This window comes from Corvus moneduloides, chromosome 1, assembly GCF_009650955.1.
Source record: "Corvus moneduloides isolate bCorMon1 chromosome 1, bCorMon1.pri, whole genome shotgun sequence".
Classification (NCBI taxonomy): Eukaryota; Metazoa; Chordata; class Aves; order Passeriformes; family Corvidae; genus Corvus; species Corvus moneduloides.
Genome location: NC_045476.1, coordinates 69,944,116 through 69,970,566, shown reverse-complemented (window position 1 = coordinate 69,970,566; position 26,451 = coordinate 69,944,116). Strand labels below are relative to the sequence as shown.

Here is a 26,451-nt window from a genome sequence, read left to right as displayed (position 1 = left end):
AAACTCCCAACTTGGGAGAGCATTGTTGAGGGGGCAGAGTCAGCAGTGGTTTTAATGCACAGAGGAAGCTCTGCAAAAATGTCCAAATTCTTCCTCAGTGGAATTGGAACTTCAGATAAGCCTTTTAAACAAACTTTGTGTCCCAGGGGCGCTGGATACCTTGCAAGGTTAGTCAGGCTCTACTCCTTGTCTGAGGAAATGCAAAGCACTGAACTACCTCTGGAACAGCATTTTTCTCTGCAGCTGAAGAGTGCATCTATGTAAAAATATGGATGGAGGCAGCTGCTTTGTCCACTGGAGTTCCAAAACCTGGGATTGTCACCTGGCAAGGGGATGCCTTAGAACACTTTGCAAAGTGCAGAGGAAAGCTCAGTGTAGCATTTCAGAGCAGTTCCCAGGTGGCAGCTGTTCCCTATCACTGGGTGTGATTAGGACACGGGAGGTCACATTAAGAGTCTCCTTATTATGAAATGACACAAGTCTGGCATCTCCGGACTGGTTAAAGCACAAGAATGCCAGAGATTACAGGCACTTCTGTGTGGGAGGTTTCCATCTGCTGGGCCAAAATGCAGGCACTGTTGGACCAGTAGGGAAGCCAGTGGGAAATTAAGCATTCATGTGGCAGGAAAAAATGTAGAGATTCTGTCCCTGCTCCAAGTGCACTTCTGCTATCATTTGTAATATCAGAGCAGGGAATACAATCCAAGGTTTCCATTTCTCTGCATGAATGCTATAAATACTCATCTGCAAGATGCTCTGCATGGGTGGCCAGGGAGAGGTGGGATATGTAAATCTGAACTCACAGTCAGGGGAGGAACTGAGTTTGAGTCTCCTGCTTTGTGTAATGTGTGGTCTTTTAGACTAAAAGTGGACATTGTCATGGGCTGGTACTGGGCACACAGGCACGCAGCTCTGTTAAGAGTGTTAGGCTGCCTAACATTAGGAACTTCAGCTTTTTAGTATAATGTGGAACCCATGTTTATCAAAGAAAACTGTTTTAATGAAAGATTTGGACCAGCAGTAAATGTAAAACTGCAGAGCTATAGCATATTTGAAAAAAAAAGCTCAATCAAATTACAGGATTTCATCTCAGTTCACCTATGAAAGCTTTCAATAGGGTAATTGTTAAATTTAGATAAACCAGTAAACTCTTGGTTGTAATAATTGCTATTATGCAGCAGCTGGACTTTGAGTGGCCTTGAATTTGTTTTCTGTTTGCATGTTTTGCTGTTCAAGGAAGGAGATGCTCACCCAAGTATTTACCTCCCTTGCAAATTGTCAGTTCTGTATTGACAGATAAGTAATTTGCTCGAGTAATTAATAATGTGAAATCCCCATGCTGAGAGAAAATACTAGCCATGAGCCTGGGTTTACAGACTACTGACATTTCTTAGATTAACTGAGAGAGGAGCAACAGCTGCTCTCTGTTAACATTAATCCTGATTTCTGAATTTCTATGTCCCTTGTATATTGACATGTAGTGACTGTGTGCTTAAATGTGTTTGTTTTTCTCTACAAAGACTTTTGGTTGAGAGAATTGAAAAGGAGTGTTCCAAAATGGAAAGTTTCAATCTTTGCCCCTGAGTCCCATCTCAGCTTGTTCCTGAGAAGGTTACTGCTATAAATACTGCTGCTAAAAATGTTTTGGTTTACAAAAGCTGTAATGGATGGTTGTTAGCTTCACAACAAAGATTGCAGAATGCTCTTGGATTTGGCCTGAGGTTGCTGCTGAGCAGCTCCCGTGAGTGGGCTCCTTCCATTCCTAAGTTTAATTATTGCTAATGCAGACAATTACAGCAGCTTCTGCAGCCTTGGTAGGTAATAACCTCGTGTAGCTGATTGTCAGTTCGCTCATTGCGCTGTTTCTCCTGCAGAGCCGATTGGAAGTATGTCTTCCATGGAGGTGAATGTGGACATGCTGGAGCAGATGGACCTAATGGACATGTCTGACCAGGAAGCACTCGATGTCTTTTTAAACTCAGGAAGCGAGGACAATAATGTGCTGTCTCCCATGCTGGGTATGGTACTTGTAATGACAGCCTGCTTAGAGACAGTGATAAACCACCAGAACTGCTTTCATTTGTAATGGGTGATGTTATCTCACGACACATCACACTTGATGTAGATTGACTGTTCTTCATTAGTGCTTCCCGACACATTAACATTTAGTTGCTGTACAAGGGAGTTGCTGCAAAACTACGTGGTATTTCCAGACACTCTCATTTTTCTTACTGCAGCTCCCTGTTGTATTCATCACAGCCTGGGTAGGTGATGTGTTTCATACTGGCTTGAGGTGCATTTTTGCCAATATAGACTTAGTAGAGGACATTTTAGCAAACATAACAGAAAGCTGGCAGTAATGAGGCTTTTATTTTTAAGACTGCTTGCTTAGAGTTTGTCCATTTTTGGACCAGTTGTATAATGCAAGATCTTCAGTGAGAGATACTGAGAGACATGGTTCAACACAGCAGTTTACACATACACTGAGAATTAGTGTCTCAATACTAGATCTGTTTTCTACCATGGAAGTGTTTTTCTAGTTAAAAACTTCAGTACTAAAATACCTTTCCTTGAAAGAGCCAAAATGATTTTTCTTGCGGGAGATGATGAAGCTCCTTTAAAAGGTCCTTTTGATTTCTTCTGAAAATACAGATTGAAATATTTTTATGGAAATACTTACAGTGCTCCCAATGTACAGGTGATTAACACCTGCTGTGAACATGAAAAGCTTATGGCAAATGGTCAAGGCACAGTTAACTACTAAAGGTTTTTTTGTTTCATTGCAAAACCAGAATTCAGATGGGTGGTTTTGGATAGGCATCCACTTCATGCATTATTAAAGCTGATCATCGTTTGAGCTTGCCAGTAATTACAGAAACACCCTTGCTGGCTGTTTGGCAGATGCTGGACCAAGAAGCTTCGTGTCCTAACAGCAAACAGTCTTAGCTGGATTATCTAAGGAAGTGCAGAAACTACTTTTTTAACTAAGCAGACAAAATGCATTAGCTTTTGAAAAAAATACATTATTTTATGCTGTAATCTTAATATTACAGCATGTATGTATAGTGTCTATACATGCACATACACTGCAATATAATGTACCTGTGCTGTAGTAATGTTCCAGCACTGCAACATTACTGCAGTGTAAGTCTTGTGAATCTTGCTCTTGTGGTTCCAGACATTTTATTTCCCTCTGATTAAGGGATTTTTGTGCTTGCTTTAAGAACTGGGCACCCCGGTATCAAACCAAATATGCAATAGTCTTCATTCTCAGAAAAATGAGATGGCTTAAAGGTAACCCTTCATTTTGCTGTCAGGGGAGAACTGGGTTGTCAGGGCAAGGTTTGTTTGACAATTGTGCTGAACACCACAAAATAAAGGTAAGTTTTCTTAATAACTGGTAAAAATGAGAATCAGCTCAAGACATTGAAATGTTTTCAAATTTGCCTTGCTACAAACATTGCCAGCTTGTGGGCATTGGCTTTGCAACGTTTCATGACAGTAAGTTAAACTGCAAAATTGAGTTAGCTCTGTCACTCCTGAAAAACCTCTTTTGTGTGTTGTGTAAGTTATTCTAATGCATGCTGGTGTACACCACATTAGGCAGGTTCTCTGAAATTTCTAGCATTCAAATTTCACTCAGGTACTTGAGGACCAGTCATAGGCAATGTGGTTTGAACTGCTCTGCAAACAGTCTGAGCAGAGGTAAGGTGTAGCTCATATCCATCTGACCCTTCTGAAACACTTCTCCAATATAAATTTTTAAAATAATTTTCTCACTAAAGTTACCAGCTGAAGCTGGGTGCTCTGACTATGGAGGAACACTTGTTAGGTAGAAAGGAAAGAAAAAAGAGCTTTTTTTGGCAGACCACATAGAAAGTGTTTAGATGTTTCCTCATTTTAACTTACTTGTTGTCAGGGACTGTCCAGGGAAGAGGATCTAATTTTGAAACCTGAACTCTCAAACTGCAAGCAAACACTGTTACACTGAACTTGCCTACAAGTCTTCTGTGCGCAGGATGTGGAGGAAGCAGAGTCTTAAAATCCCACTCCTGTGCACCTGAGCTGGTGGTACAGCTCTACCAGAGGATTGCTTTCATGCTGTGGACAAGGATTTGTTTTGCTTTTGCATCTTCATTTTTAGTCAAAACTGGGCACGATTATTCTTGCTTGCTTCCTAGTTGTTTGTTTGGTTTTAAATTTCCAATTTGTGTAGTTCTGTTGCACTGCATTTGTTGGGATTTTCTTCTTGGTGTCTTGCAAAAGAAGAGAAACAGCCTGAAAGTGACTCCCTAACCAGTGCAGAGCTGATGTTCATGTACTGACTTCTCAAGCCCCTTGCTGAGCCAGAGCTTGACTTCTGTTGTTGCTGTTGTTTTCCCAACTCTCAGGACCCGACTCCAACACCTACGTGAATGAGATAAGTCTTCAGGTGCCGAGCCAGTCCGAGTTACGGCAGAAACTCTGTTCCCTCTCCTCGACCTGCACCGACTCCGCCAGCCAGGATGCGAGCGAAGGAGAGTCTCCCATTGTTCAGTCTGACGAAGAGGAAGTTCAAGTGGACACTGCCCTTGCTGCTGTAACTGAGAGAAAGGGTGCTTCAGATGGCAGTGATGAAAGTGACTCTCAAACTATTTGAATCTTAAAACCATATCCTTTAAGAATGACTTCTGAATGAATGAACAAGTGAATGAAGAGCTTGCCTGTGTAACAATTTGCTAACCAAGCATAACAGCCAGATCTTTATACTTAGTAATACTGCCTTTTTACAAAATTGCCAGTCATGTGGAGGTTGGTTTTTAAAGAAAAAATTATGCCTAAAGCACACACACTTTAACAGTCTTGGGGCTCAGGGGAGCAGGAAAACTGTTGTATATACTATGTATAAGAGAATTTAAGGGAGGAGGTAGAAGTTACTTTGACCACTAACCTTTAAATGGCTGATTTGGAAGTACTTAAGAGTTGATGTGTAATACTGAACCCAAATTGTTCCTTTGCATGTTTTCAGCTGCTGCAACTGAAGATTTAGGATCCAAACCAAAATGAAAAGTTATTTTCTACTCTTTACTACCTACTGCCTCCTGCCTTTGTCTACTAATGCAGCAGTCTAATGTCTACTAATGCAGCAGTGTCTACTGTTCTCACACTTCTTATTCAGGACCAACTTAGTTATAGGTGTTAAGGAAAAAATAAGAACCTGAGAAGGAGGAGAGATGCATATGGAAATGTTACACTCCTTGTGGAGCAGGTATCTTAGCTTTGTGTAAACTTACTCCTCTTTCAAGATAAAATAAAGTATTTCTATCCCAACCATGTCTTTTACTTGATTACCCAGGTATTTTATCCATGACAAGTGAACAGAGGAGCCTAATTCAGAAACAAAAATGGTTATTAGGAGCACCAGTGTAACATGCTTTTTCCATGGTAACATCTGTTTGACTACACTAGGGAGATAAACCTGACTTAATTATTAATTAAGTGCATGTATTTTAGAAACCTCAGGACCTATAGGCATCATCTCATTGCCGTTTTTTCTGCAGTCAGTTTTCTCTCTGAACTCGAGGTCTGACCATGTCTAACACCTGTTGCTTGTCAAGTCTCATGCTCTATTTGCAGGGATCTGCTCTCCTTTGAGAAGGCTCCTGGCTCCTGCTCTTCCTGCACAGAGGGAAGGAATGTAATCAGAAACAGTGTAAGTAAAAGGATGAGCTGTGATGTAGATTCCTTCCAAAGACCTGCCCTGACAAAGCCAATGGTTGGGAATGAGGCATCTCCTGCTGCCTGCCACCTGGGAAGTGGTCAGCTTCCTTAAAGACTCTCCTGTTAGCTGACGAAGTGTTTCCTGACCCCTGTCTGGGAAATGAAGGCTGGAAGCTCCCTACCTACAATTAGAGATTTACTATTTAACAAGGCAGCTGTTGAAAGAAATTCATCTTGAAGGAACTTCCTTTACTCTCTTACTTTCCAGAAGACAGACAAAATGTCCAAAAAAGTTTTGTTTTTTTTATTAAACCTCGTAGTACAAACCTGGAAAGTAAACAAAAAACTGGCAATAAACAACATGAAGTCTTTCCTTACAAGGAAAGAGAGCAGAGCAGCGCTAATAAATTAAAATGTCAAACTGTAAGCCATAGTCAGAAGTTTACTGTCAAGAGGGAAAAGTACACAGCAAGGCCATAAAAACCAGACAACCACATTTGAAAACACTTGACTCTGTTTATGTTATTGTTAAATATTCCAAAACAGTTCAGTCTTCTGCAACAACAACCAACAAATTGTATTATAGGACTTTCCTGACAGTCACCACTGGCAAGCTCAGTGCAATATGGGTAGCTACGGTATTGTTGAATTCAATTACGAAACAAAACAGTTTGTGAAAACATTTTCCCTTTTTTATTCCACACATACTGTACACACAACCAGAAAAGGGCAACAGCTACTCCATTATTATTTTTTGTTGTTGTTCAGTGATGTAAGCAGCACTTATAAATGTTACAAGAAAAACCCTGTAAGCATCCAATCCAACCGATGAAGAAAGTGAAACGTAAGGCTTTTCTTCATCTTGTCTCTTTGCCATCCCTCCCCCCACCCCAAGAAAAGGCTCAAGTATTTAAAAAAATTTACAGGCATATGTACAAAAGGTGTTGATTTTTTTTTTGTTACAACATGAAGAGAAAAAATAGACAAGATGAAAGCAAATGCATTTTCACATTCAAAAGAAATATGCAGACTTGCTAGTGGCTCTAAATGTGATCATATAATGAAACAAATTCAAAACGAAAATTAATGCTTGACTGTGTAAAGGTGTGAAAAACAGCAGTGGAATGGAAATGGAATGTTAGAAAGATTGCACGTCTATGACAAAAGAAGCACTTATGGCTTCAATCACTTTTTTCTTTTTTTTCTTTTTTCTTTTTTTTTTTTAAAGGATGCTATTGAAGGGTTTTTGATAAAGTAGCCAACAGCACCAAAAAATAACAGAATGGATTTCCTAATGAAATCAGGCACAGTTTTCCCTCACATGACTCCTCAAGGCAGGCAGTCTTTTTTCCTCCTTTTTTTTTTTTTTTTTTTTTTTTTTTTAAATTTTTATTTTTCCCCCTCAAAACAGATGCATAGTGATGTGCTGGTAAAAGAGAACATACTCCAAATCTCCTCCTTTTGCCTACAGTTAGGAAACAAAGTCCATCTTCAGCTGCCATAACCTCCCAAAGAAAGTGTGTATTCTCCAATTTAAAAAATTACAAAACTCATCTTGCTGTGACAGAATAAAAGACAGCCAAAGTAAAGCAATTTCTTTCAAGTTTTTGTCTCCCATCCCTTTTCTCTCTAGAAAAATCTGCTCACATGACTGGAGAACAAATTATAAAACACATCAAACTTTAACCTATTCAAAAAATGGGTTAAAAGCCTTTTTTCACAGTTACCAAAAAGGCTTTTGATTTTTTCAGCCATAGGGACAATACAAATTAATATTTTATCAGCCCCTTGCCGGTTTTAAAACAGTGACCATACGGCAGTTTAAAAAAATCAGACTGCTGTATCTATCTATTCTAAGTACAAAAAAAAAAAATAATTCAACAGTTTAATGCTAAAACAAAATTAGTTCTCTAAAACCAGAAGAAAATCTTCTTTAGAGCTAGTGCAAAGACAGCTTGTATTCTACAGCAAGTACTCCAAACTATGGTATAATAATTACAAAAAATATATATAAATTGACAAAATGAGAGTGTTGGCATCTTCAGGATTAACTTGAAGCACTTTTGGATGAACTGGAGGATGAAAGCCTAGATGATGGCACGTCCACTGTTGCTCTCTTACGAGGTCCTCTTTTTGGTGTAGGCTTGCTGATACAGTTCTCAATGCTGCCATTTTTACCAGATACTTTTCCACAGATTTGATTGACCAGACTGATTATTTGTTCCTGTTCAGGAAGCGGGAAAAACAAAACACAAATTAGCATCTGCTCTTCCTCCAGAGTCACTTAAACAGGACAGCCATGGAGTGCTCAGAAATGCTGGGAAGCCCACCTTAAAAAGCTGCTTGTACCAGTGCTGCTCTCCAAGAGCTGACATGGTCATTTCTCCCACTGCTTTGCTATTTACCTTCGGGGCCAAGTCCCCTCACAGGTAAAGACATGGGAGCCTCAGCCCAGAACCCAGGCACAGTCCTAAATCACCAGCTTGACTTCTGGGATTATTCATCATCACACTTGCTTGGAGCCATTACTGCACCTCTCATCTAGACATGCTCTGCAAGTCTGCCTGAAAGGATGCTCATGCTGGACTGGAGTAAGTCAGCTGAGCTTCCAGTTACCAACAGAGGGAAGGTATTCCAAAGTACAGAAGTTACCATAACATAACCAGTGAAAGCAAAGCCTCCTGTTCCATTCCAAAGCATTAAGTGGCTTCTTATGTTCTGTGGTACATACTCATGCAGTTTATGCTTCAGGTTTCATCTCTGTCATCATGTTTCCCTCTGTTTTGTTTTTTTCATTTAAATCATAATAAAGCACCTTCTTCACACATCAAAAACAAAACCAACCCCCAAACCCAAGACCATTTTCCTGAGGACTCAGCAGGGCAATGGCAGAGTTAAGTCTACTCCCAAGTGTTGGTTACCCAGCCCCCAGCCCTGGGGCAGTGTCACGCTCACCTCATCGTAGCGGTACATCATCTTCAGCCCCCGACACGACTTCTGCTTCTCCACGTGCCGCAGGGCACACTCCAAGCAGAAGACAACATTTTCATTCTCCTGTACAACCTACATAAAAGAGCAGAGGTGGGGGGTAAGAAGTGCAGTTAAGGTTCAAATTGTAGCCGTGTTCCCCACACACTATTCAACTAGTGCCTGGATTACTACACCTGGATTTTACTGCAAGCTAGTGGAAGGAGGTGTAAAGCACTACATTTTGTGAAATGATTCAGGATGTGTAGTAAGTAGAAAGAACATCTCTTTCAGAGTGCTAATGTTGGTAAATACATATAATTTTTAAAAACCAAAACAAAAAAAACCCCCCACCAATAGTAATGAGGGCTAAATCCAAACTGTATATGCATTTATTGGCATTTCCTATGCAGTCCTAAAGATCTCCTGAAAGGAGGATTTTCCCATTACTTAAAATGCTGTCTTGAACAAGGATGAAATCAGCTTAGCCACAGGATTCCTCAGCTACTGTCTTGTTCAGCAGAAGTCACATTTGCTTAGCTGGCTGCCTGCCAGGCCTGCACACTCAGCTTGGAATTTAACGTCCAAGTTGGGTTTTTTTGTCCCTAACTACTGTTAAAGACACGGGAAAATCCTTCCCATGATTAAACTTACTCCAGAGCAAATGGACCAGAATTAAGAGATTCTGGTTAGTGTTTTGGGGTTTTTTTCCAAGAAACTTATTTTAAAGTTACTTCCAACTAATGCTGCTTAAACAATGGTCTAAAGACATGTAAACTCAGCATACTTTATCCTAGGGAGGGAAATGGCTACATCTGATTAGATACTGTTACATTTCATTTCCATTAAAAACCTAACATCTATAACCAAAAAAAATCCCCAAAAGATGACAGAGAAAAAGAACTCCCAAACGGAAAGGACTAAATATGGACTCACATGCACTTTGTTATGTTTATTTAAATACCTATTCTTGGAATTAAGTGGTATTTAAGGTAGTTGGGAGGGGCTTTTGGTATTTTTAATGATATTGCTGTGTTTGTAGGTGTTCTGCATACAGCTCAAAGCCTGGAAGTGTCACCACAGTGGTCAGCACACCTTCAAAACCCACTAGGCAATTCCCTCTAAAAAAGAGAAAGCTTAGGGGCTATTTTTGGACAGGTTGGCAAACAGCTTGATGGATAGGATAAACTTCGCCTGCAATTTGGCTTGCAGGGACATTGTCTCAGCACAGGCTGTGGCTGCATGCCTGTGGTTCATGGCATGTGTGTGAACTGTACCTCATCCCGAGACCTGCTGTGCCATGACTTACTGCTGCTGGCAACCTGCAGGTGTCTTTGTTAGCCCTCCTCATGCAATGCAAACATCTCACAGGTGTCCAAGGGCAGCTGAGTGCCTGGATAATTTATCCCCTCTTCTGGCAGGGTGGGAAGCCAGCTGACACTGCTGCCTTCTGCCACCACTGGCCAAGGCAGTAAGTGTTCTGACAAACTCCATCAACACCTCTGTGTCTTGCACGGAGTGCAGGACGTGGCTCTGTGGCCATGTGCTGTCTCAAATGCCTATAGATTACTGGAATGCTAGAACAGGGGGAGAGTACTGCAGGAGTGGCAGAGGACTGTACCCACCATGGAAAGATAGCACAGGTGCTGACAAATCTGACACCTCCTCTCTGACGTTTCTAACTGCAACCACTTTCGAGGCTTTTTCTTGCCATCCACGCCGGTGCTGCTGCTGTCGTGGCTGCCGTAGCGCGCCGAGGAGTGGAGACCGGCCTCGTACAGCTGCTGCCGCTGCCTCAGCTCCGTGTCCCTGTGAACGGAGGGACAATCAGACACTGGCACTGCCTCCAGCCACCACAGAGCCACACACAATCACCCTTTACCACACTCATCACTGAAACCTGAGCTCCACACAGCAAAGCCCTGAGTGTTGTCAGAGGTTGGTGCCATTTCCTAAGCATGGCAGACACAGCCAGCACCTGGGAAATGCTGCCTAATTGCAAAAGCTATCTCCGGATTTTAACAGTGACCACTGTATCAAGCCAATGGTTCTCAAACTGCTCCACAGAGAACTGGGGATTGCCGAAGACTTCCTGGAGGTCGATGGTTGTTCGGGCCATGTGGAGAGTCGGGAGCTGTGGCTAACATGACTGTCATTCCTGAAGTTGCCAAAAGCCACCTTGAGGAAGAGGAGCCGTTGCTGTCAGGAGTAACAGCCCCTTCATCAGGAGGCAGAGATGAACCAAGGACCTGCTGCCATAAGGTGCTTCAGGCACGAAAGGGGGAGCAGGGCAAGTGATTGTGCCAAAAGACGAAGATCTTGCTGTACACCCAGGGAAAAAGAAGGAGATGTCAATTAAGAACAACCACCAAGCCCTCCGGCTGCCCTTCCTTCACCCATGGCGTGTCTAAGGTGGACAATACCTCCTGTGCTGAACTCTACAGCTTTAGGAGAGCAGGTTGGGTTGGAGCTGAGTGGAAGACAGCAAGTGTGGAGTGAGCCGAGCAGATGGAAGGGGAGGATAAAAAAGTGCACCACCAGACACAGCTGAAGATGAGTGGAGAGCCAAGCTAAGCAAATGGCACGGGCAAACTGAGCAACCAAGGCAGATCAGGAGAAGAGGCAGCAAGAGACACAACAAACAAGCAAAACAAAGGAAAAAAATATGTACAGTGTTCCACTTCAGATGGCCTTTTTTTTTTTAGATTTTGTTGTTTGGGCTTTTGTTTACTATAAGCAGCCACAGGAAGGATCGATATCCTCCAGTGAATTCCAACCTATGCATAAGAACAAGTTTGAGAACCACTCTGATAGAGGTCGATGTGATGGTCTAAGAACAAGCACCAACATTTCTCTTTCGCCTTTTGTACTTGCAGACTTCCTCTTCAAGGGGAAAAGAAAGGCACTTGAAAGTGGTTATTCCCACAGGGGAACCACCTGCAGGTAAAGCAGTCAGCACACCTCTTTGCATTTCTTTCTGAACACTAAACAACACATGGGCTGTTTTCCCCTTCAATATGTCACTGGAAATTTTCCAAATGAACATGCTAGTTAGTTAAATACAGTTTGTAGACTCCATTCATCAAAACTTTCTTGACATCTCGAGTATCAGTTGTCACAAACTTGAAAGATAGGTAGCAACTACATGGTAGGGAACAAAAGAGAAGATCATTACAAAGGAAGCCAGGCAACATTATACTTTCTTTTCTCACCTATCTAAAGAGAAACCCTGAACATGTGTCCTTAATACTGGAGTGAAAAAGGAGTGTGAAGTTTTTAAAACACTGGCAGTCTAACACCAGATGTGCTACCATGCATGCACAACTGCTCACTTACTCACTGGTTTAAACCAAGACAACTTTCTGTATACAAAGGACCTTCTGCACCTGTCATGTAACAGTCTTGATGCTGAACACAAGGGTTCCTGGTGCAAAACCCACTCCAGACATGGATTCACAGTGACTACTGATGCCAAGAGGTTGAAAAATTCGAGGTGTTTGACCACTTGGCACCACGTAGTTCACATAATGCATCAGGAAATCTTGACTCTCAGCACCAAGAATTAACAAAATAAAAACCCAGTGCAAACAGTAGTTTTAATTCTTTGATGGTGTCTACAGTAGGGAATTCTTAGAGTAAGACATCCCAACCATGGGCACTTTCACATCAGCTACAGCCAAGGAAGCTGCTTCTCCCATGTGTGCCTGTCTTCAGGTACATTTGCTGGGCTTTTGCTTGGATAAGTAGGGGCAAGGTGTGTCTGAACGGGTTACTTACAGCATCCACCTCTGGAGTCTGTCAATGAAAACAAAAGAGGTACAGCAGGCCCCCAATTCGTTACCTGAGCTCTCCCAGGAGCGATGATATTGTACTCAGAGTCGGTCCATTTTCTTTTTTTGCTTCTGCTGTTGCAATCTGATAAAGCAACTTTTCCATTGAAAATGGTTTGGCTATACGGCGCCGCTTCATTTCCTGGGACAGAAGGAAATTGCCACATTAGTTCCCGAGCAAATTTGAAAATAAAATGTTATCAAGAATTAATTCAAAGTTAATTAACTAATATTATTAATACTAATAAATTAAGACAAAAAATAGCCTTTTAAAACAATCACAAGTAAAATCTTTCCCTAGTCCTAGTTAAAGTGTTTGTGTTCCAGGCACCTCAAAATTCTCTCCCTAAAAATTAATTTTTCCTGTGGAGGCCAAGAGGAGCAACACCATCACTCAAGCTCAGTAATACTGGATGGCTCAAAGTGCAAACTGTAAGATCTATACATATGACCTCCTTGAAACCCAGGACTCGTGTTTTTTTGCATCTTTAAAACAAAAAAGACAACTAGCATAACAGGCAGATGCCAAGGAAAACAGAAAACAGGGAAAAGAGAGGGGTTCAAGTCTGCTTGTTACTGGTTCCTCTCTGTGAAAGCTTTAAAGTTATATTTTTCACTCAATACCAACGGAGTGATTTTGGTAGCTTTTGGTAATTCTTAGGTAGGCAAAGTCCTTGATTTAATGTGCAGGTGGGAAAAGTGTAGCATTTTCCCTATACCTGCAGAGATCAGTTTTGGCTTATGGAGAGTCAGGGAGTTAAATGACGCTAACACCAGACTGTAATGTGAGGGTAACATTTCTGGTTAGTGGTTAAACCTGCCAAATACCTACACACAACCCCGAAGATTTAATTTTTTACCTTAAATTTTTTTCACCCTGTTCTGTAACCCTAATTACATGCTCTGGGTTATTTCTTTTTTCAGAACCAATATATCATTAAATTAATCATTTTTAACAGCACCAATTGCATGCATTCAAGTGGTAACTATCACATTAAATGCAATAGCAGCCTTTGCTGACCAAAAAGGGTTCAAAAGAGGTTCAGAGGTAAGAAAAGTGTTTTTCAGAAGCTATTTGCTCTGCTAGACCCTGCATGGGGTTGGAACAGCTACACTGCTAGGAATGGTATAGGAGGATTTTTCCATGTTAGGTTTGCTTAGTCTGAGGTTGTGTACACAAGAACAGACTCCAATCCAGGGAAAAATCCTGCACAGGCAACACACACAGCAAGGATAAAAGGTCATAGTGGGTGGCTGGAGAAGAAAGCAAGGTCGGCTCCAGCTGGGTGACAGCTCAGGGACATTGAGCCTGAGCTGGGTTTAGCACAACTTGCTGTATCTCTGCATTTATCTGAATTTCTGAATCCATGTACATTTTTTCTCTTTCATACAGGACTGAAATACACAGGTAAGTATTTTACAACATACTTGCACTGCTGCCTAATTGTTTCTTTTAGTGACACATTTTTCAGTGTCATGAAAGTCAACAAACATTCATATTATAATTATCATCAGCCTGGCACTTGTGATCTCTCCTGCTGTCATACATCTCTTGGTCCTTCATTTTCCAGGCTGAGCAGTACTCTTACATTTAACGCAGAGGCTAATTAATAACTTTAACCATTGATCTCAGCTGTGCTTTTCTAGTTCCTCTATATTCCTTCTGCAATTAGAATTGCACAAACCACCAAGACTACACAGTGCCAGGGCAGTGTTTCTGCTTTGTTGTCTGTTCTCTCCGTGTAATTCTTAACATTCAATGTATTTTTGTTATGCCACTCCAGAGCTTGACTGGAGCTTGACTGACAGCTCCATAGGAGCTCAAAGACCTCTTTTCTCAGTAGCAAGAGCCTGTCATTCAGAGCCCATCTCTGTATCTGTCACATTAGGATTACGTTTTTAAATTTAAATTTAACATTTATCAACACCAAACTTCATCTACCATTTTCTCACTTGGATCACTCAGTATCATGAAATCTTTCTGTAACACTTCATAGCTTTAATTTTTGCTGCCATTACCATTAATATCCTCAGCATAAAGAATTTGTTTTGCTATTAGCTTCCCTTCCTAGGTTATTTATTGATACATTAAACTGTGCCAGTACAAATTCCTAGGAATGCAGAAAGAGACCTCCTCCCTTCGTGATAAAAACTGACCCATCCTCTACTTCTCTTTAAATCAGTTATTTTTTTTGGTGTGTGAACTTCATCTCCCAATTTATTTAAGAGCCTTTTCTCCCAAAAATGCTCACAGACTCTGTCAGCTGCAAGTCTTCTTCTTACCTACTTCCAAAAGTTTCAAGGCCTGGAGGCCATGACCTTGGTGCAAAAGCCACCATTGGTGGTTGCCCTGCTCTTATTCTTTTGTACATTTCCTTTTTCCTTTTGGTGTTTAGGAAGTTGTTCTCTGAAACCTCTTTTTGGTCTGCATTTCTGTGTATTTAATGCATCTTGCTGCAGATGTTCTATTACTTGCATTTTCATCTTCTGAGTACAAAAGGGATTTTTTGGTCTTATTTTCAGACTCCTTTCTCCTGGTGTTTAGCTGTGCTATGTTTGCCATTTGAAATTGTTAGTTTTGGGGGTTTTCTGCTAAGCAGTGTGCATGTATTGTGAGCCTCTAACATGGCATCTTTAAGCAATTTCTATGCTGCATGCAAACACTTGACCCTTCTTTCTGCACTCTCAATTTAACCAGCTTCCTTGTGTTTATGTGAGGCTATCTTTTAAAACACACCACAGCAGTGGTTATTGCATTTTACTGCTCTTCCAAGGTTCTTAATCTCCACTCTCCACCACAGCACAGCTCTTTGCTAGTGAGGACATCAGGTCCGTTTCTGTAGGACATCTTTCCCTTTGGTTTCATCTGAAGGAGCCCCATGTGCTCAGGGCGGGACAGCTCTGTGTCAGGAGCCAAGGAGTGGGAATCCTGTGGCATTTTAAAGGCATGTTCCGCACCCAAACTAAAACTGGAGGCAGAGGAAATACCTGTCCAGGCCCTGCCAGCATCTTCCCTGGACGGTCAGGAGTAGTGTGCAATTTTCCTATTGATGAGATCAGTGCAGAGGGATTCTGTCACTGGTGACAGAGTTAAACCTGGCTTATGGACAGTAACCTCTCCTGTGTGTGCAGCAGTGCTGCTCCAACTGGAAGACTAACTCCATCTTTCCTGTGTACTTCTTCCTCTTGTATTACAGAGTAACCAGCTGAGTCTCTTCCCACCAAATTTCCAGTAGGCCCTATAGCACCAAAGCCCTCCTTTAAAACCAGACATCCCCTCTCATTTCCAAACCTCTAACCCAGAGTGTCTTCATTTAGTCCAACATTCTGTACTTCAGTTTCCTAAATGAGTTTCACTGACTTTGCCCAATGCCTTATTTGAAGCTATGGAGTTGTCCCTTTGCCACTCCAAACACACGATCTTCCACAACTTTAAATCTTCATCTCATCCTTACCTTAAAATTTCAAGAGCTCTTAGGGTGCTTTTTAAAAACCAGCAAGCTTGTTCCAAGTATGGTCTAGGTTAAACCTGACTGTCCCTTTACACAGGTGTTTATATAAACTCTTTTATTCCAACAATTTTTCCAAAGGGCTTGTAAGACTGAAATCAATGCAATTTCAAATGCAGAATTTCATTTTTCCATGTATTAAAGGAGATTGAGCAGTCATTCAATACAGAAATGAAACAACATCATTTTAGTAATATAAAGAGAGTCACTATAAAAAAAATCAGGTCACAGTATCACAGGATGAAAACAAAGTTAATTTATCAAATGCTAAAAACTGTCGGTATTGCTGTGGAGAACGAACAGACAGAAGATACAGTTGTTTATCAGAGAGTTTCTTTAACAGTCCAAAAGGGGAATCTTGCCCATTACACAGAACATCTCACCACCTCTGGAAAGCAAAATCCTGGCTAGCCTTTTGGCAAAGTGCCTTGTCAAAGTGGAAGAATGAAAGAATAATTTCCAAAATTAAAGGGAATTAAGAACATAAGATAGTTTGAGGACAGAAAGGGAAGGGAAAAAAAAAAAAAAGAGAAAAGAACAACGCAGTAGATGTTTTAAAAGTTATTTTGATATCAACTTGTTATCTGTGGTTTTGTAAAGTTTGTGAGAGCTGTGACTTCAATTTCCAAGGTAGGTTACCATAGACTGTAATCTGCTGGATTTTCAGTCATCTTATATTTACCCAGTGCAAAGCTCTTAAAAATTAATCAAAAGAAACTGTTCTTCAAAATTTGAGGCACCAAGAGCTGTTTAATTGCTGCATAGTGATTTCTGTCTCTTACAGGAGTAGCATTTTCATGAAATCAAACAAGTGTTCAGCAGAGCGATAAATACAGCATATGGAGTTAATATAATCATGTACGTTCACACAGGAAAGGTTAGCTCAGGATTCTTATGCCTTACTTAAAGATATACACAATCCCCACCTTCCCCCAAAATAAATATGTAATAAAATAACCTTTTATTTCAAACTAAGTTAATATACAGTTAGTATAACCAGGCTGGAAGAATTCCATTTACCCTAAAGAAGCAATCCCTAACTGTGGACATATTACAGTTAATTACTTAGTAACTTGGTCTGAAGCTGTAAAGGATCATTTACTAGTGGCTTAGCTATAAAACACTACCAAAATAGTATCTGTAACCCAGAGTGTATTTCAGAAGGTTGGGAACACAATTAGTGACGTATATTCTTTGTCCAAGAACACAGAAATGTAGCCAGAATCATGATGACTGGACCATTCACCTACTTCTGCAGGCAACCTGCCTTGGTCAGTTGTGTGAAAAGGGAATGGGAAGGTTATTTATTTACATCTGGTATTGGATGGGCTGGTCAGTGAACCTAAGGATTTTCAAGTTGATTAAAATTGAAATTGCCCTGATCAACAGCTTTTCCTGAAGGAAGGAGCAGAGAAAAACAAGCAGTACAGCTGTGAGTGTTAACTGACTCTGCCTATCATAGGAGCTAACAAGCACAGTTATTGAGATATTTGCACCTGAGATTCTAATGGTTCTAGAAAACATCACTTAAAAAAAAAATTAGTAAGCATAATACAATGTATAATCATTAGCTCTGACGGGATTTTTGAAAAGCTTCCTTGCAAACTGGTCTGCAGGCATAACAGTCTTCTGAATTTTTTTATATATACACAAGTCTTTAACTGTCAGTGAACAACTCAGTCACTTTTCTGAAAACACTGGATCGTCTTATGCCTTGCAGAACGTTTTCCTTTCTTTTGTTTATTTAGTAGTCCAGAAAAACAGATGTAGTTGCACTAGTCTCACAATGCTACCAATCCTGGAATGTCTGCTTTGCTGTCCTTTTAGATGGCAGGGCCGTGAATCCATTCTAACTCCTTTTCTCAACTTACCTTGGCTGTTTTAAAGCCCATACTTGTCCACTGGGTGGTAGCAAAGTGCACCGATTCGGAAACACTATAGCCACAACACACTTTGGACACAAAGGATCCCGGAAAACAGACAACAAACTGCCCGCTCTGCTGTACAGTACGGTGCACCCTGATCCCCTCCTTACACAAGATCTCTGGGGAGATCTAGAAAGACAGAGGGAAAAAAAAAAAGAGAGAGAGAAAAACAATCAATTGGAACTTTGTTTTACAATTCTCTGATCCTCTTCCTGGCTGGGTGCTGCCACATGCTACTGCTCATGGAGCAAAGTGTGCTCTGCCAACAGCTCTGCTCCGGTTGCTTTCCCTCTCCCATTCCTCAGCATTTGGAGTGACAATTGCAGAAGTGGCTCTCCTCAAACCAACATTTGCCCATTGACAGAACACTGTCTACTACTACAGAATGCAATGCAAGTCATTCAGCTTTCCATCCAATCTTTTCTGACTTGGCACTGAATCCATTGTGCTACTGCACTTCTGTGAGATGTTAACATGGGTAGCCAAGGGAGGGATTTTTGTTATGGGCTCCCAAATTATACTGAAATGCACTAAATAGAAATTGTTATCCACAAGATAAACAAAGGACCCAAAAATACTTAAGTATTAGGCTTCTCCTATCCATGCTGGCTGGCATCATAAAACGTCAGTCATGGCAGATGAATTGATGAAATCCCACTCCCTTTTTGAGGCTAAATACATCATAGACAGTATTAAAAATGGACATTTATTGCACTGTCATGTTTATTTTTATATTAACACACAATAACAGCCTTGTTAGAGAAATACTATGTGGGTAAACACTGCAAACAGACAGTAGCCCACTCTGCATCACTGCAGTGTAAGACAAAACCAAAATAAATCCCCAACCAACCAGCCTCCTGATTAGCCTTGGGTTCTCACATGGGAATGCCTCTCCCAGTGTTAACCTACCATGACATTACTTTCAAGCATTTCCAGCCCTGGAGTGCCATTGGCTTGCAGCAGGGTATGTACCACATCATCAAGTTTGTTCTCCTCCGCAGCAGGAATGCAATACCTGTTGTTTTGTCAGAGGAAAAGAGAAAGATTTACTGTGGAGTAAATAATGGTCCACAGCTACACAGTACCAGGCAATTCAGATCAGCACATTGATTAGAAGAAAAAAATCACACACAGGCTTTCACACACAGTTCTTTTGGTAAAACACTGAGGATTGAATGGAAGTTGTTTATTCAGACTCAGTCTGATCATGTTCAGCAAGTATCAAAGGACACAAAATTCCCAAAACAGAAATGTGAAAACTCAGCGCTCTGTAGTCAGAGGAGAGAAACCAGCAATAGATTGCTCTTCATTTTAACAGCACCAAACCAGCTAACTATGGGCAGAAGTTTGCATCTTGTGAGCACCAATATATGTTGTCATCTTTACCATAAAAGGCTGCATTTATTATCTGTGCATCAACCAAAGGATCTTCACATTTAACAACATTCTCTGTAACAGTCAAGGAACCACAAATCCCCTATTACTGTTAGTACATGAAGTTGCCTAAGACCTTCTTGCCTTACTTACTGAACAAATCCCACATCCCTCCTCTCGGTTGCAACAAAAGACCTGACTAAGAGCAGCCAAAGTGGCAGGAGAGGTTTCAAACTCTGCTGGGCATCTGCCAAGTTGCAAATCCTCCTCTCCTTAGAAGCCAAGGAAGCAGCTGTCCTCTTGTGCTCACTGCCAGCACTGCTCCCTCAGCAGAAGTGACAAGAAGTAACATAGGAGTCTCGAGTCTTAGAGCCACACATACGCAGAACTATTTTTTATATAGACCTTTTATATATGGATACGGGGAGGCGATACGGTGACAACTGATCACTGCTCTTGCCTGCAGCCTGTCTGAGGGTGATGGTTTATGTCCACCCAGAAGGTACCTGCTCCCAAAATCTGGCAGTTCGTACTTGATGACTGCAAACTGAGCAGCACAGCTCAGTGGGAAACACAGTGCTAATCCTGGGATTCCCAAACCTGTCTGGAGTTGCTGCCATGCTCTGCTTTATTTGTGACGTTAGTTTATTTGGGTTTGTTATGCTCAGGCAAGTAAAAAGCATCTCCAGCTTTTTCATGACTACCCTGTTCACTTTGGCAATGAGACCTCAACCTGGAGTCCATTTGCCCCCACGCCAGACACACACACACACACACACATAGAGGGAATCGTTTTTCCAAACTTGGAACAAGAGAATGAAGCTAGAAAGATTTTGGGGAACCAGTAGTCTTTCTGCCATTCATCTGAACTCTCCAGCAACTTCAGGAAGTGTTCTGCTGGCCTCACAGCCCTTGTCAGGGTACTTGCTTATAATGTGCACTAAGTCCGTGTGCATCATGCAGAGTTATCCTGACTGATGAGTTTGTAGGAGGCTGCACTTCCTAGGATTTGAATACCTCATTACTGTTCACTGTACTGATGATGACTTTGATTTGTGTTTGTTGATCTTCAAGCCAAGAGGCAGAAGACATGACATTATCTGCTCGTACAGCTAATTACAGCCACAATAAGAGCCCTAATAGGCTGGTTGCTGAGGTGTATGAAGACCAACTCCTTACACATATATTGACAGTTATCAAGACCTTGCTAAGAAATCCCAGGGTTAGAGAGAGGTGAAGTAGAAGAACTTTGTCTTGATAAGTAAGGATCAAGTCCCAACAGCAATTTTAAATGCCATGTCTCAAATACTTTACAGTGCCTGTGTTGCTAAAGTGACAGCTTCAGTACAGCTCCCCACGTGTGGGGGATCACTCTAGTCACACTATAATAACAGATTTGAAATAGGGATGAAAATTTGAAATAGGGATTTTAAATTTGAACCCAGATCATGGCAGAACCCACTCTTCTCTTCTAGAGTCAGAAAATACGGCTGGAACAGACAAAAGACTCAAGCATGCAATCCCTCACAAGACACACACAGGAAAATGCTTGGGAAAGACGTGTGAAGAGGAGGGGCAGTGCATGGAACTATCTGAATACTGGAGCAGGACTGAGGGGAATGAGATCCTTTTCAACTGGTGTATGCTGCAAATGCACTCATCTGCAATTCCTGATGTACCTATAAAAATGGGAAGTTAGCAGCCAGTATAGACTTCTGAGTGTCTTGGGCAGAAGATGATTTCCTTCTCTCTTTTAATGGGCACTGAGGATCCCTCCAGAATAAAAAGGTTAGGTAACTGACCTCTGCCCTGCATGCAAATTGAGTTCTCCCCTGTTTAATCTCCAGGAGGTAAAACCTGAGAGATTAGAAAGTGAGCTGAGCAATCTGCAGTAAGTGAAATGATTTGAGCACCACAGGGATCTGTCCTTGGAGGAGAAGATTTCTGGGTGGTGGATGGACTTGGCAAGAGAGAGGAGAGGTGCTGAGCCCAGTGGCTGCTTTGTGGTCACCAAAGCAGCAACTGAAGACAACGCTGTCAGGGCTACTCCAGGTACTACACCAGACCTGCAGATATTAAATTCATCTTCTCCTAACACAGTTGGGTGCTTTATTGCACTATTAAAAGTTGTAATGAGCTAATGAATACTAGCCTGACACTTCAGGCTGGCAGCCTTGCTAAAGAATAGCTTCAACAGACAAAGGAGTTTCACTTCCTTCTTATGAGTTACTCCTGCCTATTATCCCTGTTTCATTAACGCAATCATCACAAACATGCCTTAAGCTATGTACTCATCTGTGTAAGTCCAACAAGAAAAAGCAAATGGCTTCTTTACTTTTATTCTTCTTGGATTGGAAAAACAGGAATATTAGCCTTTCCTAAAATTTGAGCTGTCTGCATTCAAGCCTGTTCAATCCTAGAGTCACATCTTTTGACACACACAGTACGAAGAGTGGCCTCAGAACTTAATTAGGGGATTCTTGAATGCCTTCTGTTTGGAATCTACTGTAATTTAAGACTAGATTAATGTCATAGACAGAAACAGACTCACCTAAGGTTGAGGACAACACAGCTTGCTCAGCAATTTGTCCTGATAGTATATTATTATAAAAGATTACAGATTCCTGATTCACAGAACAGGGAGAAGAGCCATGAAATGCCCATGACAGAAACTGACAAACTCTCAGGTCTGCAGCATAATCCAGCAGTTACCTTTAACCCTTGAAATGATCACATACAGACCATTTCTTCAACTGAACACATTTAGAGAGAGGAGATTCTGCTTCAATGGTTTTCTCCAGATCTCAAATCCTTTTTGTTGGGCCATGTGCTTTCCCAGTGACAGCTGGATCAGCACCCCTGACCTCAGCAGCATCTGAGAAATGTGTGAGAACACACTTTGCATGTTCATAAAGAGCAGTTCATGATGCCACTGCCACCATGGGAACTTCTGGGTGTAAAGGTGGCCCTGCAGACCTCCTCCTGTCACACCACATGAGGAGTCAAAGGCTCAGAGAGATCCGAGCTCAAGAAGGGAACCACTGGAACTGGTTAAAGGGAGCCAGATTCTCACCATTGCAAGGAGGGGACATTATTTCAGTAACTCTTCTGTTCTATTTATTGCATTTTCTCTGATCAAGACACAATCACATAGCTTATCATTCATTGTTCCTACTGATGATGCCTCACTGGTAGTAACACCAGTATCACAGGAGCCTGGCAGAAAGGCACATGACCTGCCAGCAACATCTGCTTTCTCTGATGCCTCCATCGTCTGGCAGTGCAAACTAAATCATCATCGTCTGCAGGAGCACATATACACTGAATTCAGGTAGGATTCACCACGTTCAAAACCATTCATAAGCTGACTGCTGAGTGTATTTGCATGATGTGTCTACAAAATATGACAGCAGCTGACTGGTGATGTCCACATCAAGACACCAGAACAGACCATGGAAGGCCAAGTGAAACTTATCCTCCAGGAAACAGGTTTTCATCTCCTAAGTTTATACCACGTTTTCCCATTAAAACTGGCACCACACACACACACACTGGACCTTCTAGGTGAGATCCCCTCATGTAGAAGTACTACACAAGCTGCTACTAATACCAGCCTACAGGCAGCCACCGCAGGGAATGTGAAGAAAACAAACCATGGGAATACCTACCAAATGCAATCAGCACCAGTGTGTAAGTAGTCAATGTATGGAAGGTGATTTTGGTCTCGAGACCAGCATGAGGTAGAAAAGACCATGCCAATATTTAGCCAAGGAATTGTCACTCCTAAAACAAAGAGATGGAAAAATGAGTTTTGAGTAACTTCAGTTTGTTCAGTAAAAGACAGTTTGAGAGGACATTTAAGTCAAAAATCTTATTCTCCCTGTAAGCTGACCCTTCAAGTTTTAAGTCTTCTTATCAGTGCGAATAATTCACAGGGAGTAATTAAACAAAGTCAGTGTTTTCCACTAAGAAAATATCTACTGGTCAACTGCAGTGCCCTTGAACATATTTGTTTTCCAATTGCTGTACAAAATTGATATTCTTTGGAGAATTTACAAATACCTGTAACTCAAGCTCATTGCCATTGATCCGAGGAAGTTGCTTCATGTTGTCAGGCATACATGTAATTTTTTAACAGGTATCCCGTTTCCCACTGGTTTGTTCAGGCTCAACAGGAGATTCCACTGTGCTTTCCATGTTTCTTACCAGTAAATTGCAATGGTGTATATGCAGCTGGAGAGCTTGTGACAATTCATTTAGAAAATGTGTGTGCTGCTTTTCCCAGTGCTGCAGACTACATTTTGCAAGTATGGAAGTTGCACAGCTCTGTCCTGACACAAAAGAACATGATACCCTGGCAAGAACAGCCAGGGATACTGCAGGTACAACTGCTTCCTCCCAGGAATACAGTCTCAACTATTCACTAATCCTTTATCTGCATGGCTGCCTTCACCCCTTTAAATAACACCTGCTACATACAATTGCACATCTGCTCAGTCAGCTGGGGAACAGGGGACCAGAAAGAGGGTGAAGCCTTTGGTGCCCACAGCACCACATTCAGAGCACACTTGCACCAGCTGAAACACCAAGAAGGGACTTGCTTACCAGGCACAGCACCAAGATGTCGCAGGATGGATCCTGTATTATTAGGAAGGACTGTGAGGTTCCACCCATGCCTGTTGGAGGGGTGACACAGAGGCAGACAGTGTCAGTGCACATTCCCAGTGCCAACACGCCCAGTGCCAAGCTGCCCTGCTGGGCTCTGCTCAGGAGTGAGGCAACAAAGAAGGTGGGTTTGGGGATCTTACCTTGAAAATGGTTCAGATTTTCCCACAGGAAAACCACTCCCGTGGGTGTTGGTATCTACTTTTCCACAATGCACTGCTACATGGCAATCTTTCTGTTCCACTATCCGCCAGTATTCTTGCTGTGGTAAGAGAAAGCAGTAGTGCATTTTTTTATTCGCTGAACAAGGTATCTCTCATTAAAATATAAACTCCAGAAATTTACAAGGCTTTCATGACCTCAATGCAATTCAACACAAAATATTGCTTAAAACTAAGAATATAAATAATTAAAAGTAACAATAAATTAGAAAGGCAAAATTTAGATCCTCTTGGTTTCTGTGTTTCAGCATATGTCAGATTAAGAATTCTTTCTCTTCCTCAGTTCATCAACACCTTTATTAAAAATGTTAAAAAAAATTTTAAAAAGGAAGAATCATCACCATGTCTATTTAACTTTTTTTTTTTTAATTCCAAACGAGACAGCCTTAAACTGATTACAGAAATGCTTGAAAGTCAACTATCCTGAATCCCCATACTCAGTGCCCTGAAATAAAAACTTTTACCATGCCTTGAGCTGGCCTCACCTCTACTTCAGCTACTGTAGGCTCCTTTGTGAAGCACATATTCATGATATTTCTTGCTGTTCGGTAGAAGGTTGTTAAAGAAACAGACCTACCCTGTGGAAAAATACAATAAAATTAAAAGTGAAAATGAAAAAACAGACCTACATCCCCCCACCATGTCCTCATTCTTTTCCTTACAGGCTCAATCCCAGATGACAACAGAGGGAAAGAGGACAATGTCTCCAGAAGAGATATGGGTCTAAAGCTCATTTTGTTGCTGAGAGAAAATACCCCAGAAGATACAGAAATTCAATTGCATGAACTCACCAAGCCACCATGTAAAAAGGCCAACTGAATGTTCCCAGAAAGAGCGCTGCTTTGTCCAGCACAACGCTCAGTGTTTGATAAATACAGAGGATGGACATGGCCCAGCTTCCTATGACAGGTTGCAAGGAATGCAGTGGGCAGCCAATGAAATCCAATACATTATCCAGGGACCATGTGGCCATGCTCTTTATGTACAAGCAGCAGGTGAAAAATACTTAGAAAATTCACAGAAATGCTCAGCATCAAATGCTGTATATGGTGGAATAGGGACACAAAAAGCAGAGTTTGCCAGCACTACTGTAATCACCTGCTTTCAAAAACTAGTTATGCTCAATTCAACAGAAGCAGTTCAAATGCCAAAGAACCTGCTATTACAAGGTTCAGAAAAATAAAACACAGTAAAATTGCTGAATGAGTGCATTCTTTCTTGGCACTGCTGCAGGAGCTGTACAAGAAGAGGATCTGACTTGGTTTTCTGCTTGAGCTACCCCGAAGTTTCCAGACACCCACCTTCCTGCACACCTACACCACCAGAAGCTGGGAAGCAGATGGCTTTGGAGGAAAGAGCATGAGAACCCAACCCACTTGCTCCTTTCAGCCCTGACATCCTGGTGTGCCCAGACAGGAACACCTCTGTTGCCTCCTCTGCTCCAGGGCAGAAGGAAGACGCTGGGAAGCTTAGTGCCACGAGAGCTGGCAGGCACCACACGAGGTCTGAGGGCACTGCTGCAGGCAGAGACCAGCAGCACCCTGCAAACGTGGAGTACAAAATGTCTTTGCTCCCTCACCAGATCCACTGCTCCTTCCCGCTGTGCCCCCTGACGGCTCATGTGAGCAACCACAGACTTAAAAACTCTACATAAATGATTTTTATTATTTGGACTGTTACCTTTCTAGTTTTTCAATTATGAGACAGATCTGCCAAAGCACCTCAGCCTTTTTTTGGTGTTTAATTTATTTAATAACTATGTCCAAGAGTAAACTTGAAAGAACTATAAAAGCAGCTTTCCCCCAGAGGCCAAGTCTATCACTCCGCCATGCTCATACGGTTGCAACGTTGTCACTTTTTAAATTGAATGCTGCATAATTAGCTTTAGCAAAAAAAGTTTGTGAAATGCCCAGGGCCTGGGGCACTCTGATTCCCATAAACTTCAGAGCTGGATTCTCTGTGATCCAATAAGCAATTTCCTTCATCTTTTAATGCCCTCGTGAATGGTTTATTGAGGCAGCCTTTTACAACAAAACCTCTCGTAAAGCACAGGCCCTGCACCAAGTCATCGCGCTTGGGCACTGCCTCCACCGCGTGCAAACCAACACTGCAGCAGCTGCCTCCTTTCAGTTAGTTGCCTCTTCCTCTCATCTTATGCAGAGAAACAAAAATAAGGCCTCATCTTCCAAGATTAACCATGCCTTTCCATTTTTCAGATATACAAGAAAGAAAATAGAAATATATAGCAAGCAAGAAA

General features: G+C 41.6%; 2 protein-coding genes across 3 annotated transcripts in view; one reads left to right on the top strand and one right to left on the bottom strand.

Annotated features, from left to right (window-relative positions):
• The window catches only part of DTNBP1 (dystrobrevin binding protein 1), a 64,842-nt gene extending 58,216 nt beyond the window's left edge, over nucleotides 1-6,626 (top strand). For both annotated transcript variants that reach the window (XM_032114885.1, XM_032114878.1), the window contains exons 9-10: nucleotides 1,875-2,018; nucleotides 4,392-6,626. In XM_032114885.1, the coding sequence (XP_031970776.1) occupies nucleotides 1,875-2,018; nucleotides 4,392-4,639 (392 nt within the window). In that variant the 3' untranslated portion in view covers nucleotides 4,640-6,626. The remainder of the gene's footprint in view (nucleotides 1-1,874; nucleotides 2,019-4,391) is intronic.
• The window catches only part of JARID2 (jumonji and AT-rich interaction domain containing 2), a 213,900-nt gene continuing 193,432 nt past the window's right edge, over nucleotides 5,984-26,451 (bottom strand). Inside the window, exons 9-18 of the mRNA XM_032114863.1 lie at nucleotides 24,680-24,772; nucleotides 24,117-24,235; nucleotides 23,914-23,984; nucleotides 22,977-23,091; nucleotides 18,844-18,949; nucleotides 17,878-18,060; nucleotides 12,509-12,639; nucleotides 10,293-10,476; nucleotides 8,656-8,763; nucleotides 5,984-7,924 (exon numbers count right to left, since the gene is read on the bottom strand). Of these exons, the coding sequence (XP_031970754.1) occupies nucleotides 7,748-7,924; nucleotides 8,656-8,763; nucleotides 10,293-10,476; nucleotides 12,509-12,639; nucleotides 17,878-18,060; nucleotides 18,844-18,949; nucleotides 22,977-23,091; nucleotides 23,914-23,984; nucleotides 24,117-24,235; nucleotides 24,680-24,772 (1,287 nt within the window). The 3' untranslated portion in view covers nucleotides 5,984-7,747. The remainder of the gene's footprint in view (nucleotides 7,925-8,655; nucleotides 8,764-10,292; nucleotides 10,477-12,508; nucleotides 12,640-17,877; nucleotides 18,061-18,843; nucleotides 18,950-22,976; nucleotides 23,092-23,913; nucleotides 23,985-24,116; nucleotides 24,236-24,679; nucleotides 24,773-26,451) is intronic.